Source organism: Martes martes, assembly GCF_963455335.1.
Source record: "Martes martes genome assembly, chromosome: 14".
Lineage (NCBI taxonomy): Eukaryota > Metazoa > Chordata > Mammalia > Carnivora > Mustelidae > Martes > Martes martes.
Genome location: NC_137902.1, coordinates 27,683,755 through 27,704,835, shown reverse-complemented (window position 1 = coordinate 27,704,835; position 21,081 = coordinate 27,683,755). Strand labels below are relative to the sequence as shown.

General features: G+C 45.9%; 1 protein-coding gene across 2 annotated transcripts in view; it reads left to right on the top strand.

The window, feature by feature from the left end:
* The window catches only part of HIF1AN (hypoxia inducible factor 1 subunit alpha inhibitor), a 70,991-nt gene continuing 49,910 nt past the window's right edge, over window positions 1–21,081 (top strand). The window contains exons 1-8 of one of the 2 annotated variants that reach the window (XR_013967939.1): window positions 1–208; window positions 492–742; window positions 3,921–4,069; window positions 5,982–6,127; window positions 6,945–7,051; window positions 7,473–7,536; window positions 7,772–7,882; window positions 8,711–8,890. Coding sequence is in view for 1 of the 2 variants with exons in the window: in XM_080823254.1 (XP_080679380.1) it covers window positions 26–208; window positions 492–742; window positions 3,921–4,069; window positions 5,982–6,127; window positions 6,945–7,051; window positions 7,473–7,536; window positions 7,772–7,882; window positions 8,711–8,755 (1,056 nt within the window). In the remaining variant the exon portion in view is untranslated. Of the gene's footprint in view, window positions 209–491; window positions 743–3,920; window positions 4,070–5,981; window positions 6,128–6,944; window positions 7,052–7,472; window positions 7,537–7,771; window positions 7,883–8,710; window positions 10,576–21,081 lie in introns of those variants that run through there. The other variant, XM_080823254.1, reaches the window with a different exon arrangement.

Below are 21,081 nucleotides of genomic sequence, written 5' to 3'. Positions count from 1 at the left end.
GGTGGGGCCGGCTGTAGCGACGGAGATGGCGGCGGCGGCGACGGCGACGGAGGCTGTGGCCTCCGGCTCTGGAGAACCCCGAGAAGAGGCCGAAGCTCCGGGGCTCGCCTGGGATGAGTCCCAGCTGCGTAGTTATAGCTTTCCGACCCGGCCCATCCCCCGTCTGAGTCAGAGCGACCCCCGGGCGGAGGAGCTTATCGAGAATGAGGTAGGAGGCGGGGCTCGGTCTGAAGGGGAGGGGGGGGAAGGGACCAGGTTGAGAGGAGAGGTCAAAGGCGAATGATGATACAAGTGGGGGACTGTCAGGGCTGTGGATAGGGCCTAAGGGAGGGTGGAGAGGGAGACGAGGAGAAATGGAACTTAAAGGAGTTTGTGCTTGTTAACAGGAGAAAGTATTCAGAAGTAGGGAAGTGATTGGAGTCATGGGACAAGAATCCACCAGCTTCTTGGGATGACTTCATTTGTTTTTTTCACTTGTTGATTTCACTTAGGAGCCTGTGGTGCTGACAGACACAAATCTTGTGTATCCTGCTCTGAAATGGGACCTGGAATACCTGCAGGAGAACATTGGCAACGGAGACTTCTCTGTGTACAGTGCCAGCACCCACAAGTTTTTGTACTATGATGAGAAGAAGATGGCCAATTTCCAAAACTTTAAGCCCAGGTCCAACAGGGAGGAAATGAAATTTCATGAGTTTGTTGAGAAACTGCAGGATATACAGCAGCAAGGAGGGGAAGAGAGGTAAGTTCCCAGATTGTGGCTTCCCATTGAATCTAGGGCATCCTTTTTCCTGTCTTGTAATTGTTTGAGCATATGGAGGAGTTGGGTGAGTTCCCTAGTTTGAGAGATGAGAGAATGATTAGACTTGAATTGTCACTCTGTCATTCTTTGTTGTCTTCACAAAGTGACAGTCACAGTTGCCTAGAAGGGTTAAGTAGGTGAGTAAAACGAGAGATGTCTGGGTGAAAACGACAATGAAGCTGAAAGCATGTGCCATGTTCAGAGTGAGAAGTCATTACTTGACTCTTGTTTCCAGTTAGGAGTGCAGTCCCTGGGTTGCCAGATACTCTCATTTTCAAGAGAAGCCAGAAATTAGGATTTTTTTTTAAAAGATTTTATTTATTTATTTGACAGAGATCACAAGTAAGCAGGGAGACAGAGAGAGAGGAGGAAGCAGACTCTCCGCGGAGCAGAGAGCCTGATTCAGGGCTCGATCCCAGGACCCTGGGATCATGACCTGAGCCGAAGGCAGAGGCTTTAACCCACTGAGCCACCCAGGTGCCCCAGAAATTAGGATTTTTATTTAACATTTTTTGACCTCGGCAGCTAACTCAAATTTTTAAAAAAGCTGCGGGGTGCCAAACAAAACCAGCTGTCATTGGATTTAGCCCAAGATTGCCAGTTTTCACCCTGTGTCCTAAAATATTGGGCTGGCTGGGTACAATTAAAGCTAAAAAATTTTTATAGGTTGTTGTAATTCTTGGCTGAAGGGTGTCAGGGTCCCCTAGATTAGGGGAGATCAGATTCGGTTGATACGGAGTTGCACATTATACTAGAGATGGCAAACACAAGACGCACTCAGAAGTGACTCTTCTTCTGTGCTTTCATCTTTATATGCGAGGCCAGCCTCCTCGGTAGGTCCCAGACAGCATTCAGTTCCACACTGTAACATCGCTTCTGGGGAATTGCTTTCACTGAGTACTTCATGGTGAATGACAATCTCCATCTCACACTTGATGTCCAGCCCTGGGCTTCCTTTAATCTCCTGCCTCAGTTCTTTTCCTGACACTGTTAGCAGCCTATGGCTGCATGAATGGATTTGAAATATCTTTTTTGTGTTTGTATGTCTTCCTAACACTTAGCAGTTATCATAGTGCTAGAACTTTGACCAAGAAGAGTCTCTAGGGTTACAGCTGTGATTGATCAGTTCTTTATGTCTTACAAAGGCTAGTGTAAGTCATCTTCTGCTTAAGTTTCCTCAAATTTAACATAGCATGTACATGTGTATGTGCACACATCCACACATCCCCAGGGTTGCGAGAGAGGGGTCGGTTTAAATGGTGCTGGTGGAGTGTAATTCCATTGCATGAGCATTTGTGCTGGAAGGAGCATGAGATGAGACACCTGAGTCCTGGTTCCTCAATCACTTCAAGTTTCTTACCTCCTATAGGGAGAGTAGTTTGCCTTACTAAGTACAAGTTATGAGTGTAGTTTTTATGAGTGATTCAAGAAAAATTTTTTCCCATGCATGAGTTTTGCCTGACCAGCTTACTTTACCACCGACCAATTCCACTTTGGAATTGTACGGGTTGTTACGATTCAAAGAATTCTATAGTTTCTCTTTGAGCTCTTTTGACTATTTACTGTTCTGATGTAATAGGAGTTGTTTGGATTCATGTTTGGTGAGTGTTCTGCCTCTCAAAGTTTTTATATGGTATATTTTATATATCATATATGTAATTTATATATATATAAATAATATATATAATTATAAATATATATAAATATATATAAATATATATAATTATAAATATATAAATATTTATATATAAATAATAATTATAAATATATAAATCATATATATAATTTATATATCATATATAATTATATATGATATATATCATATATAATTATATATGATATATTTTTATATGATATATTTTATAATTTCTGAGGAAAGGTTGCATTTGAGTCTTGAGGGTTCTTTGTCCCCCAAAAGGTAGCTAGTGTTTACAACTTACCAAGATTTCTAGTTAATATTGCCTTAAACATCCTGATTCTAGGCACTGAGATACTTTTGAGCCATTTGAAGTAACATTCTTGGGACTAGAACAGGGCTGCTTTTGTGTTTTGTCTTCATGTTTGCCCTTTTATTGATGTCCCTTGTGGGACTTGAGCACGTGTCTGGGTTTTCACATCGCTTAAGTGATTTCTGATATTCCTCCGTGATTGGGTCTACAGAAAGCCTGGTGAGTCTTTCAGCTGTAGAAGGCTGCTACAGAGAGGTGGCTGAATTAGTTAAGATAAACTAGGTTTCAAGAAAGAGGCAGTGACTCAAAACAACAAAGGTTTATAACAACAGTCCTGCTACATGTCCATCCATGTCCATCGTAGGTCACATGGAGGCTCTGCTCTTATGTCATCTTCCTTATTTTGGGACCCAGGAGCTACTATCTGAAACCTTGCAGTTGATTAGCAGAGGGAGAGAGATGTGGTGATAGTGAGTACTGCTTCTTCAAATTACAGTTTGGAAGCAACATAAGTCATATTTGTGGACATATCATTGGTTAAAGCAAGTTGAATAAGCAAGCTTCGCTTCAAGGGGATATAGGAGAATTAACTCTCCCACAGGGAGGGAACTAGATCTTGGTGAACTGTAATACGATCTATCATAAAGGCCATCGAGGGCCAAAGAGGATGTCTGAGGCTCTGAGAGTTTCTAGAGAAAGGCTGAATAATCATTTTAGACTCTGAATAGGTGTTGAGGAATCTGAAATTGTATGAAAGTTTCGTGTGTATGTGCATTTTTATGGAAACATTCCTTGGATTCTTAGATTTATGCTGTGACCCAGAAAAGGTTAAGTATAATTTCTTTTAGGGGTACCTGCCTGGCTCAGTTGGTAGAGCATGCAACTCTTGATCTTGGTCTAAATCTTGATCAAGATCTTGATCTAGATCTTCAGACCTCACATTTGGTATAGAGTTTATGTTCTTTTAAAATAGCAAGTTTGGTGTTGAACAGAGCTCAGAGGACAGGCAAGGATTCAGTTCTGTGAGAATCTCTCTTGGTTGACACTTGCATGGCTGCAGCTGGTCTCTGTGGGAGGTGCTGGTGTGGATTTGGATTTCCATATGTGGGGAGGCCATGCCAAGGGACTGTGTATGTGCACTAATGGGATTTTATTCTTGGGAAACATAGGTTGTATCTGCAGCAAACACTCAATGACACTGTGGGCAGGAAGATCGTCATGGACTTCTTGGGTTTTAACTGGAACTGGATTAATAAGCAACAGGGAAAGCGTGGCTGGGGACAACTGACATCCAACCTACTGCTCATTGGCATGGAAGGTAAGAAATCTTTCAGAAAGCAGCATAGCTTGGAGTCATACAAATCTGATTTCCAGGCTTGTCTTCACTCATTTGCTTTATGACTCTGAACAAGTCATCTAACTTTTTAAAATCTCAGTCTCCTCTCCTGTGACAGGAATAGCTTATAAATCACTATGAAGATTAAAGAGATAACATATGTAAAATGATTAAGCTGGTTTCCCGCACTTTAAAAAGAAAATTAGTTCTCTTTTCCCTTCCTCAGTTGCTGCATGAGCATGTATACTCAGGTATGAGGGGTCTTCCTGAAATACTGTTCTTATCTATTGGATCTGCTTGTATTCAGAAGATTTTTTATTGCAGTAGAAGAGGAAAGCTTACTTTTTCAGTATAAATTGAACCTTATCTTTTGAATGTTAATATATTTATGGAGTTAAATTCAAAAGGTATAAGTAGGTGTGTAATGATAAATCTCTCTTCCACTCCTATTTCCCAGCCTCCCGATAACCCTTCCTGGAGGTACCAAATGTTAGTTGCTTGTGTATACTGTTAGAGGATTTTATGTATACACAAGCAAATATGTGAGTATGTTCATTCTTTTTTCAATAGAATGAGAAGAGAGGCCTTTGAACTCCAGTTCAAAAGAACAAGAGGCTTCCAGTACAAAAGAAGGAGAGCTGCTTACTGGCCAGGGTCATTGTCTCGTTCTTGTTTTTATTTCTGGCACTAGCCCAGGGCCAGGCCCATAATAGGTACCTAGTAAATGGTGAATAAATTGGATTAAACAAGGAAGCAGAGTAGTTATTTGTTGTCATTCACCACTGGGTTCTGAAGTCTCTCCTTTGTTCTTTCTTCAGTTTTGGATCCTTTGCTACCAGTATTAATAAAGATTTCTAGCAGTGCAGCTTATGGATTGCACCTCTCACCTGTCCCTTTGAAACCAGCTCTTGATTAACCTGCCAGGAGCTAGTTCTGACCTACTTAGCTATAAGTTTTTCTTTTGCCTTCCTGTCCTTTGGTAGCGTGCACTGAAGCGGATCCCTCAGGTAGAGGTGAGAGAGCAGATCTCCTCTGAGGATGCGCATGGACTCTTAGCATTTACGAAAGCGGCTGTCTTGGCCCACTCAGGTGGACCAGGGAATGTTTTCTGAACTCTGTGCCCTGCACAGGGCCCTCAGCTCTCAGGGATTGTGCAAAGGATAAACAACAGATAAGTTGCCAGTTACAAAGAGTAGATGGAGCAAACATACACTAGTGCAGAACTAATTCAGGTTGGCATTTAGAATAATTCGCCTTACTCAAATTATACAGCATTTCAGGAATCTGATATGCTCCTCATGCCCCCACGACAATTAACAGCCTCCGTGTTGCTCTAAGAAGTATTGCATCCCACAGATGTGTTGAAGTGAGAACAAATGTTGAGAATCTTTGAGCTCCAGAAGAGCTACTCAAAGCAAGTACATATTCATATAACTTCAAGTGACTGATTAACCTCATCAAAGATGGTTACTCATGCATTGTTGATACCAGTCACTTCAGTTGTTTGTTACTCCTGTTTTGTTACCCTTTGATTCTTGCCATAGTCAAGACGCGAACAAGTATGCACGGTGTATTACTTTGCCAGACTTGTGAATATCATCTCGATGTGCTGCTGCTTCCAGTAAGGGCAGAAGCATCATTTATAAAAGTCTGCTTTGCTCCGATTGATGGTGAACCCTTAGCTAGCGATGGTTTCTGAACAACTTATTGCCCACTGAAAGTGTAACAATTTGCTGAGAGTTGTAATTGCAGTCTCCCCGATTGTGCTTGAAGTTTTGATTAGGAACCCTTAGCTGAGAGGGCAGGCTGGGTTTCTCTCCAGCACTGGGCTGTGTGTTCTAGCCTCTGCAGTCAAGCCACCGCTCTGAATAAGAAAATGTCTTTCCTCTTACAGGAAATGTGACACCTGCTCACTATGATGAGCAGCAGAACTTCTTTGCTCAGATAAAAGGCTACAAGCGATGCATTTTATTCCCTCCGGATCAGTTTGAGTGCCTGTACCCATATCCTGTTCATCACCCATGTGACAGACAGAGCCAGGTGAGCTTATGTGGTCTGAGGAGGGTGTAGCACTCCTTTGGGATCCAAGGTTGGCATGTCTTTCCCCTTCCTTGTGGATAAACTCAGGATAATTTCACATGTAGCTCACATATTCCAGGCCCTTGTGGTGGTCCTCCTTAGATGTTCATAAGGATAAACAGTTCTGTTGAGGTAATTCTGGAGGGCAGACCCCATCACTGATGCTGGTGGACTCTGGTCACCCTGTTTGAACGTGTATGTCTCCATTGGGTTTAATAATTGCTTTCTGTTGTCATGGATGCTGCTACTTTTTGATAAGGAGAAGGGTGAACAGAATTGTCATATGTCATTTATTGTCTTTTCCTGGATCTAAAAGAAGTATGTGGTTGACTTTATGGCCAACCAGGGAGGGCCTCTCCTTTCTTGAGAGAACTGCCTAGCCACTTCATGTAGGAGTTTTTGCTGACAGGAATGTGTGTGTGGGAGAAAGTTTTAGAAGATTCGGTTGAAGGGTGCATCCTCATTTCTCATGTCTGCAGGCCATGACTAGGTTTTCTGACCTGTGAGCTGTGATGATTGGCTTCTGACCTCAGGAGTACTGAGGCCCAGTATTCTTTATCACTTAATCCTCAAGCCTGGCTTGTCTTATACCGTTCTCTGAGATAGAGTGTATATGTTTAACATGTGTGTGGTGTCTTCTGCCGGATATAAATTCTAAACACATCTTTTATTCTTAAAGCCATCTTTTTATCACTACCAAACTAGCACATCACAGTTTATATTAATAAAGATTTGGCGATTGACTGATTTTTTTTTTTCTTTCTCTTGAACCTCTCAGGTGGACTTTGACAATCCTGACTACGAGAGGTTCCCCAATTTCCAGAACGTGGTTGGTTATGAAACAGTGGTTGGCCCTGGTGATGTTCTTTACATCCCAATGTACTGGTGAGGAGGGGGTTAGGACTGGGGGCTTTTTGGGAGCTTTCTTTCCCATTCCCCGGAAAGCTGTATTTGTGTCCCTTCCAAGTTGTGGCAGGATTGGTTTTATGTGATCTACAGAAAGGTTGGCATATCCAGATGTGACCATACTGAACATGGGAGAAATGACAACACAGTCTGTAGGACAAGATGACAATTCCTCAGGTCCAAAGAGATCACAGAGGCTTGAGGCTGAAGAAACGGTTCTTGGCTCTTCTGTATTTGGAGACTGAGCTGAACACCCACTGCCTCTGGTCCCGGGGTGTGTTTGGCAGGATGAATGTAAAGATAATGTCCTTGTCATTTGCTGTAGCCGGACTTTACCTAGTTTTCTATCTCTCTCTAAGGAATATTGGTGGCAAACAGGAGCATGTTTATTTTCTTGCAGGTGGCATCACATAGAGTCATTACTAAATGGGGGGATTACCATCACTGTGAACTTCTGGTATAAGGTGAATATGGGTTTTCTTTTTTCCTCCCTAGATGGGATTGGGGTGAGGTAGGTGTAATAATTTGGGGGCAGGGTGGGGAGGTTGGCTCTCTCTGAAAGTGATTCCCAGGTCTTTGGAGAGATGAAGAGGGGTGGGATTGAACTGAGTTTCTTAGAAGGGGTAAAGGCGCTAGAATGGTGGGTTACATTGAAGCCTGCTGCTAAAGGCATTTCCTGAGCTGCTGCTTCCTTTGCAGGGGGCCCCCACCCCTAAGAGAATTGAATATCCTCTCAAAGCCCATCAGAAAGTGGCCATAATGAGAAACATTGAGAAGATGCTTGGAGAGGCCTTGGGGAACCCACAAGAGGTATGTGGCTGCCCCAAGGTGGCACTCCTGTGGCCCAGTGGGCAGAGTGACCAGGGAAAGTCAGGATTGATGTCACATTCTCCATAGCTCTGTTTCAGTATCCAGTGTCCTTTCTCTCCATAGAGGTTATGGGCGTGTTCAGAAAATCTTTGTTTTCTGGTGAGAGCTGGGCTTGACTGGTGGATCAATTATAATCTGTTCCATGCTAGTGGTAATGTTCCCCATGGGGCTTGTATGCCAGCTGGGGACCCCTGGGGGGATTCTTCTGGAATGGGAAGCGAGCGGTAAAGCATCTCCTCACGCTCTCCCAGCTGTGCCAAGGCTGCTCTAGGTAATGTTGAGACCTGCTTCCCACACAGGTGTGCCAGTGGCCCACTGGGGACCCAAGGGAGGTATTTGTAATGCTCTTGCCTTCTTCCCGTGGATAGCCTCAGCATCCAGAGGACCTGTGGGATTGGAAAGTGGCACCAGCCCCAAATGTAGGTGACCATTTCAGGATACAGAGGCATTTAACCTTCTTAAAGCTCATTTAAGAAACATGCAGGCACTCTTGGGTTTTGGGGGATTATTGGATCCTCTGACCTTATGTCAGTTTGGTGCTATTTAGAGGGTATTGTGAGAGAGAAGGTAATATACAAGAGGGACCCAGATGAGAGGGCCATGTCCTGGAATATTTTCTAGGAAGAGAGTAGGTTAGTGTGTTTACAAGATTGAACAAAAGCCTTGTCCCTGCCCTTGGTTGGACATAGAATGCCTCCAGACACACCACGTCTGGCTCCAGGGCCAGGGGACAGGCAGTTCTGACTGGCTCCTCATGTCTCTTCACAGGTGGGGCCCTTGTTGAACACAATGATCAAGGGTCGATACAACTAGCCTGCCAGGAGTCGAGGCCTCCTGCCAGGTGACTGCTAGCCCGTCCACACCGCTTCATTGATGAGGACAGGAGACTCCAAGCGCTAGTATTGCACGCTGCACTTAATGGACTGGACTCCTGCCATGGCCCTGGAGGCAGGTGTTTGGGGCAAGGCAGGGTGGTTGGCGCTCCACTCCCATTTGGAGGGACTTCTTGCCCTTGCCTCTGTGCCCCAGCATCTTCCCTCTCTGCCCCCACTAAGGCCTGCATTCAGTGTGTGGAGTCCCAGCTTCTGGTTGTCATCACGTCTGTGTGCGTCAGTCTGTCACCCTCGGGATGTGTGTGCGTGTGTGTGCATGCACACGCGCGTGTGTACCTGTTCCTTGCTTTCTCCTTCTGAGTCAGGATGCCACTGCTGGCTCTTGGGCCTGTCTCCTGCAGCCTCAGTGCCTCAGCCTGAGAGAGAGGAGATGGTCTCGGATGCCCACTGTATCTGGGCTGCGGGGCCAGAGCACTCCTGACCACCAGGTCAATCTGCCTCCTTCTGGTTTTCACAGTCAGGCTCTAGGCTGGGTGGGAATGGTTACTGGGACTCTTCATGGGAAGAGTGAGAGGGGGACTTGCCTCTGAGAGCCTAGATAGCCTTCCTATGAGAGAATCAGAGTTCCAACTTGGACCTTTCAGCTCAAGCCATACATAGAAAAAACCCTCGGGACATGAGAGCCAAGGATTATGCCTAAGTTCCAAATTGCAGACACATACAGCTTCTCTCTTACAGCACCAGCTCCGGCTCCCTGTGCTGAGTACCAGGGGAGTTCTCTTAGTAGTGGCTTCTCTAGGTTCTAGGGGTATGAGCCTCTCTGCGGATGTGTGTGTGATATGTGTGCACACACGCACGTGCATCTGTGTCTGCATCCACACTGGCCTGCCTCTTGGCTTACTGAGTTTCTCCACTGCTTAACCTTGTCCAGTGGGACACACAGTGTAAGCCCCAGGGAAGTACTGCCTGGCCTAGCCTAAAGCTTTTAAACTCAGTTTTAGCCATTGGACGCTGGTCAGGTCTCACTGCAACCTACCTGAGGCTGAGTGGTGAGAGCCTCCAGGTCCTGTGACCCTCCCTGCCCAGGCCACATCCTCCACTCCTGCGGAGCTTCCTGGCCAAGTAAATGAAATGGGGTCAAGCTTAGGCAGCCAGCTTGCCACCTGTCATCCACCTCAGGGCAAGGACAAAAATACAGCCTTGCCTCTTAAAGCCAGCGCCTCTGCCAGACCCCTCTGTAGTGTTCCACAAACACCCTTGAAAATCAGGGCAGCTGATGATGGAGCACAGAAGTGGAATTTCTTTTCCTGTTCATTGTTACTTGTGGGAACCCCTCTCAGGGCTGCAGCTTGGAGCTGGGTACTGCAGAACCCAGAGGGCCATCGGTCACATGATTCAGTGGAACTGGGGCCGCTGGAATTGGGCAGTATGGTGGCCCTGTAGTCCTGTGTCTTCTCACCTCCACTCCCATCTCCATGCCCCTTCTCTCTGGAAGGAAAGAGGAGTTGGAAAACTCTGGGGTTTTTTTGTTTGTTTTGTTTTATTTTTTGCCAAAGGTTTACTGTCAGCTTCTGAGCTGTGGCTCTAACCCCCAAAGCTCAGTTTACAGTTACAGTTCACAGCGCACTGATGGACTGAGAGGATGTATGTGTGTGCATGTGTGCACCTGTTTGGGTATTGGGGTAGGGGTGTTTATTTTTAGTACCCCATTCTGGGGTTCTCTGATGCAGCGTGGGTGTGCAAACACGGTACCTTCTCAAGTGTAGTTCTTTCAAATATAGCCAATGCTGGAAAATGTGATTGCAGTGATCTCCATCCCTCCATCTCTTGGGAAAGAGGAGTACAGCAAAGAAAACAAGGCAGACAGAGGATAAACTTCAGCCCAAGCAAACTTTGAAAGATAGCAGATTATTTTTGTTCTCCTTAGGAGGTCTCCTGCACCCCTGGCTCAGCCCTCAGGGATGTGGGCGATGTGCAGCAGGGAGGCATGTGGCCCTCCACTGCTCCTGGCTGGGCACTGTGCTGGCACAGATCTGACCTAAGGCGACTGGGGGTGGGGGGAGGGTCCTCTACAGGATTGGTGCTGACCCTTGGGTAATACAGTAGTGACCCTGATTATTAGACAGTTTCTGCCTAGTGCTCTCATTTTTGTTCCTCACTATCCTGCAAGGTAGGTATTTCCATTTTACAGCTAAAGAAATGGGCTCAGAGGGGTGTCAGTGATGAGTGGCAATCAGGATTTGAACCTAGTGTTAATTTGACTGCAGAGCCCCTGCTGCTCCCTTTCCACCATACACTTGTTTCTCCTGCCTTGCTGCCTGCCTTGTCCTACAGGCTGTCCTCAGATCTCACCACACTGGGCAGTGCCCAAGAGGGTGCACAGGCTACAGCTCAGGGTAAAAGCTCTTTTGGGCTCCAGCTTAAGACCTCTTGTGAAAACTGTCGGGAAGCCTTGTTCTGAGTTAAGACTGCTAGGAGTTGTGGGGAAACTGAGTTCTAGATCCCAGTGCATTATTTGTCCTTTAATAGGTACCATAACTTCTCCCAGCTTGCTTTTGCACCTTTAAGATTGAAGATCCAGTTCTAGATAATAACTAAGAACATTGATTCATGTTCTGCTGCCTTCCTTTCCTCCAAGGAAGAGAGCTAGTCTTCTCCCTGCCCTTAGGGCTAAGTTAGGGCTTTTAAGGCTCAGATTCTACTTGCGGCTAAGGAAACATGCCTGCTCTGTTGCTTACTCCTCTGCTGACCAGCAGTGTGCAGGCGACACTCCAAGGGAAGGTGGGGCTTTGGACCTGAATGGAGGTCAGCCATATTACAGGCTCCCGTTTTTACATCAGCAGGTATATGGGAAACTGTTCTTTTGTGAAGTCAAATATTTGTTGGGGAGTTGGAGTTCAGGGGAGGAAGGAAGGGCTGTTCTGGGCATCAGTTGAGCAGATGCCCAGGATGCCTGGGGGAGACCAGCTTCCCCTACAAATCAGAGCTCTAAATTACAAGGTTTTTACCAACGCGAACAGTTGGGGGAAGTCGTCTGCTCTCATTTGCGTAATGGTTTCTGTCACTGGTGATTAGACACAGGATGAAGGAAAAGAAATTTGACAATTAGGAATGAGCGATCATTAATCTGAATCTGTTAGGAGACAGAGAAGGGAAGGATCCTTATCAGTGGGCCAGCCTGGTGTGGGGAGACCCTCCTTCTGCCCCCACCAGAGACTCTCGGGCCACACATCCTTCCATTGTTCCCACATGCGGGCTGAGCTGATGTTTCTTTACAAAGCTTAGGTAGGCCCATTCCCCAACCTGAGGTGGATATGGTAGGGTGGGTATAGGAATGGGACATCAGAGAGCGATAGATGGGTGTGAAATGCAAGTGACAGGGCAAAGAATACCAGTGGAAAAGTTTTGATGCATTTGCTGTTTGTGGAAAAATTCTTTTAATCAACACTCCAGGTACCTGACCTGTGACAAGTGTCTGTTACATTCCAACACTGCAGGATGTGGAGAAAACCTGGTTTTTATCCTCTAGGACCCTCTACTTAGTTGAAGAGGGAACCACACAAAACAGGTTGTGAAGCCATGAATCTTGAACCTTGTGAGGACAGGATGAGACATTGTTGAGAGGAGGAAGATCAGTAGAGAGCAAGTTCTGCCCCCAGGATCCTCTGAGTTCCTGGGCTCTCCTGGGAGGGACTCTTCCAGGCCTCCCAGCAGTGCTGGTTTTTCCCAGTCATTGCAGCCGCAGTGCAGGAGCTACTATGGGGCACTGAGGACCCCATCTGGGCATGTGAACACGTGATGAGAAAACTTCAAGTGGGCTGAGTCCTAAGGTGTGGAGAGTCCCAACTTGGATTTTCCCGGGTCTCTGTGGCACATCATTATGCATTCTTCCTGTCTTCACACTTCAAGGACTATATTAACTCGCACTAGTTGGTGGTATTTGTTCCTCAGTTTTGTAACTTGTGTGTGGTAGGTTCCTTAGAGTATTAGAACGTGAACTTCCCAGAGATAGGACTGTCTCTCTCCCATGGTAAACTCCCTACCTCTGAGGCTTCTACCCTTCCAGATTGGGTGCGGAGTTTAGTAGGGTGACAGAGAATAGCTCTCAGTGACTAGTTTTACCCAAACAGGTTGGATGCTGGAATGCATCTGAAGTGGCTTCTTGGGGTTCCAGAAGCTCTGACCTTTCAGTCCTGTTCTCATCGTCCTCTGGAACCTGCAGTGCTTGTCCTCTGGTCCATGCCGACTACTGGTGTCCTCTCAAGCTTCCTGCATTGAAGAGCTATTCCAGCTTCCTTTTTCAGGGCTCCCCCAGTTTCTTGCTCTCCCACTCAACTTCCCTCTGTCCAGTCTCTCTCAGGCAAGTGCCTTTTCGCTAAACAGTTGCGCTTTCTTCAGAAGCCCCATGGCTGCAGGTGTTGGATACACTTTCTCTAGGATCTCTCCCCTAGAGCATCTTTGCGTTATCGTCCTTTTTCAACCTGTGGTTAGTCCATTTATTCTGTGTCCGCTCTGCCCTCTTAGTGTTCCTTTGTTAATTCTGTGCAGCCTGCTTCGCTTTTCTAACTCTGGTGGCCCTTCTGCGAGTCTTCAGCCATCTCTGTTTAATCATCATTGGTCTTAGGGTTCTCAGTGGAGCCAAGCTGAGTGCTTTTGGCACGCTTCTGGGGGATGAGGCCTTAGACACTGGCAGCCTTGAGGCCCAGGGACCAGTGGTCCTTGGGGCCTCCAGAGGTGGGTGAGGGGAGGCTACCTAAAGTCTTGGACAGTGGAGAGCCAGTGAGGAGGGACTGGGTAGGAGAATCCCAGGATGGGGCCAGGCCCGGCAAGCCAGGATGGAACAAGCAGTTTTGTGCTTCCACCTGAATGTATCCTGTGTGCCTTACGGCCCAGCAAGCAGTTCAGGGATGGTGGGCATCTTGTGAATGTCTCCTAGCTTCTCTCGGGTGTCTTTGGCCATGCCTCAAGTCACCAAGTTTGGTGACCTCTGCATTCCAGCGTTTGCTGGGAGGGAAACAGCATATTGGTAGTTTTATGTAAGGATCGGAGGTCTTAGATGAGAAAAGCCATGGAAGCTGGGGTAGTAGGCGAGAGGGACTCATTGGTCAGCTTACCTGGGCTGTCTTCATTCCTCCAAGTGTTGAAGTACAAAAGCTGATTAAAGAAGTGAAAAAATGAGTCCTTGCCTTTTTCCCCACCTGAAGTCTGGGTTTCACGTAGTGTTTGGGGAAGGACTATATGTCCTTTAACTTCCAGTGAGAAGCAATCTAGCATAGTGTTTTAAAGCATGGATTTTGGAGTCCGATGTCTTTGGTTCACTTTTGTAGCTTTGCTGCTTACCAGCTGGTTTGACCTTGTTGATTGATTTCTCTTTTCTGAGCCTGTTTCCTCAACTCTAATGGTATGTATTGGGGTGAGGGGTAGTGTTGAAAATACCTACCTCAGTGTTGTCAGATATCTGAAACAATGTAAAGCTTGAGCAAGGTGCTTGGCAAGCACTTACTAAATGGCTGTGGTGGTGGTGGTTTATGAGGTGGCTTTTTCAGAAACTTGATTTCAGTGATTTGTGAGCAGATGTCCAGTGATTTCTTTTCTCTAAAGAAAACCATAGGGAAAAACAAGGAAAATGCCCTGGAGATGCCCATATTGAGTTGGGGGCAGACAAAAGGGCCCTGGTACCCAAACCTGTCCTAGAGGGAGGGAAACAGGGAATTGTCTGATACCTTTTGCCTGGTTAGGCAGACATGACCACTCTCCACGCCAGTCCCACGGTGAGGGTGAGAAGCCATCAGGCGTAAGCTCTCCTTACACCATTGGAGAGGTGAGGGCAGCTGAATGGGTTCCCATCATCCCTGGAGAAGCTATGCCAACTTCACATCATTAGACACCAACGCAGTCAAGTGGGGCCCTGTTCGTTCAGTTTTATTCTGTGAGCTTCAGTGTATTCAAATTGTATGTGTGTTAAGAGGTTCTAGGGCAGAAGGGTATTGAGATACTGAGAAGAGAATCCAGAAAAACATCGGACTGGAGTCTTAATAGCTACCATTTGCAGAGTGCCCTGGAGCATTTCTGTTCCGGACCCTGTGCTAGTTTGTACGCATGTGCTCTCAGGTTGATGGCAACACCAAGCAGGCCATTAGCATTACGGATGCGCAGAGAAGCTGGGTGTTCACAGTAGGCTTCCTCCAGGGAGTAAGATAGTCTAAGCTGATATCTGGAAGATAACTGGGGACTGGGGAGTAGTGAAGAGCATACATTTCTCCTCTGGCTTATTTCCCAGTTCCCAAACACTGTGCTCCTCTGTGTTTAAGGGTTCTGTTAATAACTCCTAGGAAGGAACTGGGTGATGGACCCCAAAGGAAGAAAACCCTTTGGTTAGCCATAAAAATCTTTGGAAATCATTTTGGTTTGGTTGCTGGGCCAGGTTTGTCCTGGAGTGCAGAAGGATTGGATTTGCTCCTTTATAGCCTTTCTGCTGTCCTCTTTCTCAGAGGTCTGTCTGCATTCTGGCCTCTGGAGCCACTCTGCCACCCTACTTGGAAGAGATTTCTGAATACAGTTACTCAGACATCACCCTGAGGTATATTCTGGCTGCCTGGAATTCTCAGCCTCTTCTACACCCCCACCAACTCCCCTTCTCCCCACGGTGAGCCGAGCCAAGCCCCTCTGTAGCCATGTACAGCCTCTTTCCTCCAACCTTGGTCCCCAGCCTCATGGGTGAAGAAGACCCCTCTCTAGCTTGTGCCAAGTCATTTCTGGACTATAGGCCATCCTGCAGTCACCTTGTATTCATTCACCTCGTTGCTTCTAGATTTCTTTGGCTGTGGGCCTTGGAAGCCTTCTCCTTGGCCCCAGAAAATGTTGCTGTGTTGTATTCAGTTTGCTTAAAACCTGCTCGGTCATTGAGGTCAGTTTTGCCCTTAAGGGAAGCTCTGCTCCTTAACCCAAAATCTAAGCTATATTTGGGCTAGGTTTTTATTATCTTTCCAGTATATATAGTGTACAGTGCAACATAGGGTAGTGGTTGAGAATGAGGGCTTTGCATACCTGGCTTTGAATCCTAGATCTGTTATTCTGTATGCCCTAGGGCAAATGACAGACTGCTTGTAACTCCTTCATATGTATGGGGACAACATTGCCTACCATGTCAGGGCTGTGTGAAATAAGGTTTGTAAAGAAAGTCTTAGCAGAGAGAGAGTTCCATAGCATGGCCCAGCCCTTCTGTCTTTCAAAGCTCACCTCTCTTCCCCATCTGACTTTCCAGTGAAGGTCCTGCTTCTAGTCTCAGGGCAAGTCTAGTCATTGACTTGTGAGCAGGGCAGAGGTATGAGCATAAACTCTCCTCATTCCTGTCCCTATCCCTTCTCAGTGAGTGACCTGATTCACAAGGACACTCTCACACTACTATCACTGGGGAATGATCTTCCAAAATCTCTTTTCTGTAATATTAAAAATACCCAAAACACAATGTCAGTGACAGTAGAAAAGCTCAGAACTGCTACTAAGGGAGTGGGAGTCACTGAAGGTGTATGCAGGCTAGCAGCAAAACAGATAGGAACGTGGGAGAGATGGCGCTTGTTGCAGAGGCTGCCATGCTAGTCCAGAGGCAGCAGGACCTTGGGCTTAAGAAGGTTCCCTGCGAGTTTTCAAATAGTGAATTTTTTACTACGTTCTTCGAGCAAAATCCTACACACTTTACTGTCACTGTGGTCATTGTTTTCACAAGAGTTTGTGTGATGTCTTGATAGGAGTAGAGGCATTCGATTTGCCTCTTGGGTTTGAAATCCCTATTTGCTGCTTCCTGACTCTATCCTTAGGTGAGTTTAAGAGCTCTTGGGGGCAGGTGGGAGAGCTCTTGGTCTTGGCCACTTCACCTGTGGGAAATAGGTGGGAAATAGCACATGGCTTGCATTGTTGTTTTCAGTGTATGTGGAAATGTTCCAAAAATACTCAGTTCAGTGCGGGTACTTAGGAGATGGTTTATTATGAAGTCCCGAGTGTCTGTGAACAGTGTTCAGTTAGTGCTCGGAGAGAAGGATTAGTGCTTGGAGAGAAGGAAACTGTGACAGCAGGGCTTTTTGGATCCTGCTTTCTCAGGATACAGTGCTCGAGTAGAATCTCAGGAGACGTGGTGGGGTAGCAAAATGGAAAAGGTCATAAGGCTTTGTAAGAACATGAATGTCTGTGAAAGGCGGAGCTGGGGACAAAGATGGTTTTGCCAGGATGGGGTCTTGAGGAACAAGCAAAGAGCTAGACTCTAGTTCACCACCTAATCCCCAGAGGAATAAAGGAAATGGAGCAGGAGAGTATCTGTGGAGGCCACTGGCTGAGTAGAAAGAACACAAGTTTCAGGGATAGTGAACCAATGTGTGAATCTTAGGTGTACTTTTCAGAGGTTGGGTGACTTGGAACTTGATTGTCTCTAAGCTTCAGTCCCCTCACCTTTAAAACCGGCTAGTAACTGCTACCTACCGAGCTGCTACCTCGCTTACAGAATAGATGGGATGATACATGTGAAAGTGCTATCTAAACCAAGCACTGTGTGTGTGTTGTGGTTCAGGAGAGCTTCTCCAGAGTGGATGGGTTACAGAATTGTAAGAGTTCCCAGATTCACCCCCACCCCCCCTCCACCCCCACCGCAGCAGAAATGGTAAAACGGCGTTCTTTTAGTCTGCCACCATTTGACTAGGAAGGATTTTGACTGAAGAAGGAAGAGCAGTGTGGTGAGAAAGGGCAAGTTTAGGAGTTGCATGGACTGCGTTTAAATCTTATTTTCACCGTTCCCAGAATTGAGTTGGTCAGATCACGTATGGTATCTCAGCTTTATTTTCTTAATAGGCCCCTTCTTGTGGTCATTGGGAATAAATGAGACACCTCAAGTGAAACAGCTCACTGCCCAGTGCCTACCAACGCCAGGTAGTGTTCATTCCCTTTCTTTCTTTGATTTCTTTTCCCCTTAGGAAGCATCTATTTACCCAGCATAAAAGGTCTCGGTTATCCATGCCTTAGTATGAACAAGTAATATCTGATCTTCTTCTTTTCTAGGGTGAGATTGGTTGCCTTAAAGAATTGTGAGTGCGAATGGGGGAGAATTGAGGAGAAGGAGCCAGGACTCCACAATATTGGGGATGGAGTAGGGATACTCTGGTTATCTGGTCAGCATAGGGGCAGGTGAATGAACAAAGGGTGATATTGAGAGGTGAGAATTTCAAGAAAGATGGTGGGTGCTCAGTGCTAGAGGGAAAGCCAGTTGAGCAAGGGATTTGGAGTAGAGTATGGAGTGGAGGACAGACAGTGAACTAAGGGCCAGAAGACCAGAGTTCTGCCAGGAGAACCTTGGGGATTGTGATTAAAGTCAAAGTTGTGAAGAAGTCTTGTATTTTGCCAGCTATCATTTTAATACGTGTAAGGGTTGCGATCTTCCCAGAAAGAAAGAATATAAAAAGAAAGCAGGAATCCTCAAGATGGAAAGACTTTTTTTTTTTTTTTAAGTAATCTTTATGCCCAACATGGGCTCAAACTCACGACCTTGAAAACAAGAGTCACATGCTCTACCAGCTGAGCCAGCCAGATACGCCAAAATGGAAAGACTTTCCAAGTGTTTTCAGAGCCAAGGATTTGCATCACCCAATGAGGGCATATGGTAGTCCTGTTGGGGTTCTAGACTTCTATGAGAAAATGTAGTTAGGTCCTGAAGAGCATAGACTCCTGGGATCTGAGCTGGGTAACCACCTCTGTAAGTAATGGAGGTCCTTCAGGCTTTCAGAGGCTGCAAGTAGGACTTTCTGTGTCCCTTAGAATCCAGTCACTGGTCCAACCAGTGTTGCCAGTTGTTTGACACCTTCAGCCATCTGAGAAGGCAACCTTGAAACTATTCAGGGCAGCATCCGTTGCTTCCTTGATAGGTCTGTATCTTTTCATGCTGGAGGACTTAGAATGAAGAACAGACATATTTAAGAACATGAGAGCCACAGCATTACTACATTTGCTGTAAGGAACCTATGCCATTTGTATTTTCAGTCCTTGACACGTGGAAGAGAGTTTGCCTCGGTTTAATAGGTTTACTTTGTAATACCAACTAAAGAGTGTTGAGTAATTTATTTAGACTTGAATTTTACATTGAAATCTTCCTGAGTGTACAGTTTTGGAGCATTTTAAATGATTTAAGATTTGCTGTATTTATAAACTTAATTTATTGGTGATATAATAAGTACTTCGGAAGGTTTACTTCAGTCAGATAAATGAAGTACTTGAAATCAAATTCGTAACCTTCCATGAAATCATACCCCTTTGTTTTATAAGCAAAATAATAAGGTTTGTAAGCTGAACTTAAAAGCTTAGACAAGAATTGGGATTTTGAGTATGTAACTTTGAAAACTGAATATAGCTTTTTAAAGTAATTTCTGGTTAATTATTTCTGTACACAAAAGTCACCCTTGTGGATATCAAAAAACTCAGGGACTGTAGTATTACCACAAAACCAACTCTTTAGTTTCTCCAAGTACCAGGCAACTGGCAGCAGTTAAGATGGCCAGCATGGGTCAAATCAGAGCTACAGACATGTTTTTTGAAAGCTTTTTAAATTCTTTGGCAGCATTTAAGATAAATTCCGATCTAAAAAGCCAGATTTTGGCTTCTCTGGAAAATCAAAAGATCGGACAATAAAATTACATTTTCTATATGACAGCAGTTGGCTAGAGCTGAGTAGCTGCCACCCATTGTGGGATGGGGGGGTGTTCTTCCAGTTTGCTATAGTCACTGCTTCTCATTTTGGTACCTTATTCCTGGTTTGTTTAATTTCTGTGCCCTCTCTGGCCCACATAGATTTTGGAGTTGTGTGACCCCTGACCTAGAGGTTCTGAGGTTCCTAACAGCTAATGGATAGTCTGGGGTAAGGGCTCAGGAAAAATGTAGGCCCCACCCTTCTCTCTGTCCTCAGTGTCTGCACTCCAACTCCACTGTCTGCCCATCTGACTTGGCCCCAGGACTGGGTTTTCGACCCCTATAGGGAGTATGTAAGAACTTCCCGGGTTCAGACTTCCCTGTGTTTGCTGCTTTTTTCTGTGACCAGGCCAGCTCCAGGTCTTTTCTTGCCCTGACAGTTTGCCCAGGCTCTCCCCTCGTGTCTCAGTTCCTATGCACTTCTGATGGTTACTTTTGTAATTTGACCACGGCCTCACTCTGTTGCATGAGGACCACCAGGCTCTCTGCTTTAGCTTATACTACCTGATCTCTCTGGCCTGGTTGTGGATCTTCTGACTCAGACTCCCAAACCCTGACCCCATCTCCACCACCACTGCTCACTGGGCAATGTGGTTACACAGCTGAGGGGTGGAAGATGGCTGAGGGTTCAGGAAACATGGGAGTGAGGTTGGAAGTGTTTGGATTTTCCAGAGAAGGAGGCAGAGGCCAACCACAGTTTAGAGAGGCAGCTAATAGAAGGCTCTTTAGGGGAGGGAAATCACTGCACATACTTGAAGGCAGAGGAAAAGACAGTAGGAGAGAATTTAAATGAGAGAATAAGGTCTCAGAGAAGACAAAGGGTGATAAGCTAGGAAATGGCAGTAGTTGCTTACACTCGGGGGTTCTAAAGCTCAGAAATATCCACAGAGGCAAGACATGCAGGAGGGAGCACCACAGGGAGTCTGTAATCCCCGACCGTTCTAGTTAAATAAATGACACTATATACTTTGGAAAGAGGGGCCTGGTCACGATGTTGGGGTTACGGCCTGGGGCGAGACGCTCACAGTATCTGTAGATGTAGTAGAAACATCTGAACCAAATGGTCATGTTGTTTGGTGAAGAGCCAGACCCAGCGAGGGTTGATTTATGGATCCGTGTCATCCTAGACCAGAGGGAGGTCTCCAGCAGAATGCCGTAGGGTTCATTCTGGGCCTGTGTCCTGTCTGACATTTTTATTGACAACTGACCAAGGCAGCAGGCTCATCAAGTTTGTAGGTGATAGAGCTAGGAGGGGCAGCTAATACTTTGCATGAAAGAGTCAGGATTCAAAATGATTTCAACAGGCTGGAACACTGGGCTGGAACCAACAAGATTAAATTTAACAGGGATAAATGTAGAGCCCTGCACTTAGGTTAAAACAAAATCAATGACATAAGTACCGGGCGGGGGTGGGCCCAGCTTGACAGCAGTTCATGAAGAAAAGACCTGGGGGGTTTAGTTGACTGCAAGCTCAATATGAGTCAACCATGTGATGTGACTGCTGAAACCTCTAATACAATCACGAATTGCATTAACCAAAAAGGAGCAGCCAGATCAAGGGAGGCCATTACCCTGCTGCTTTCT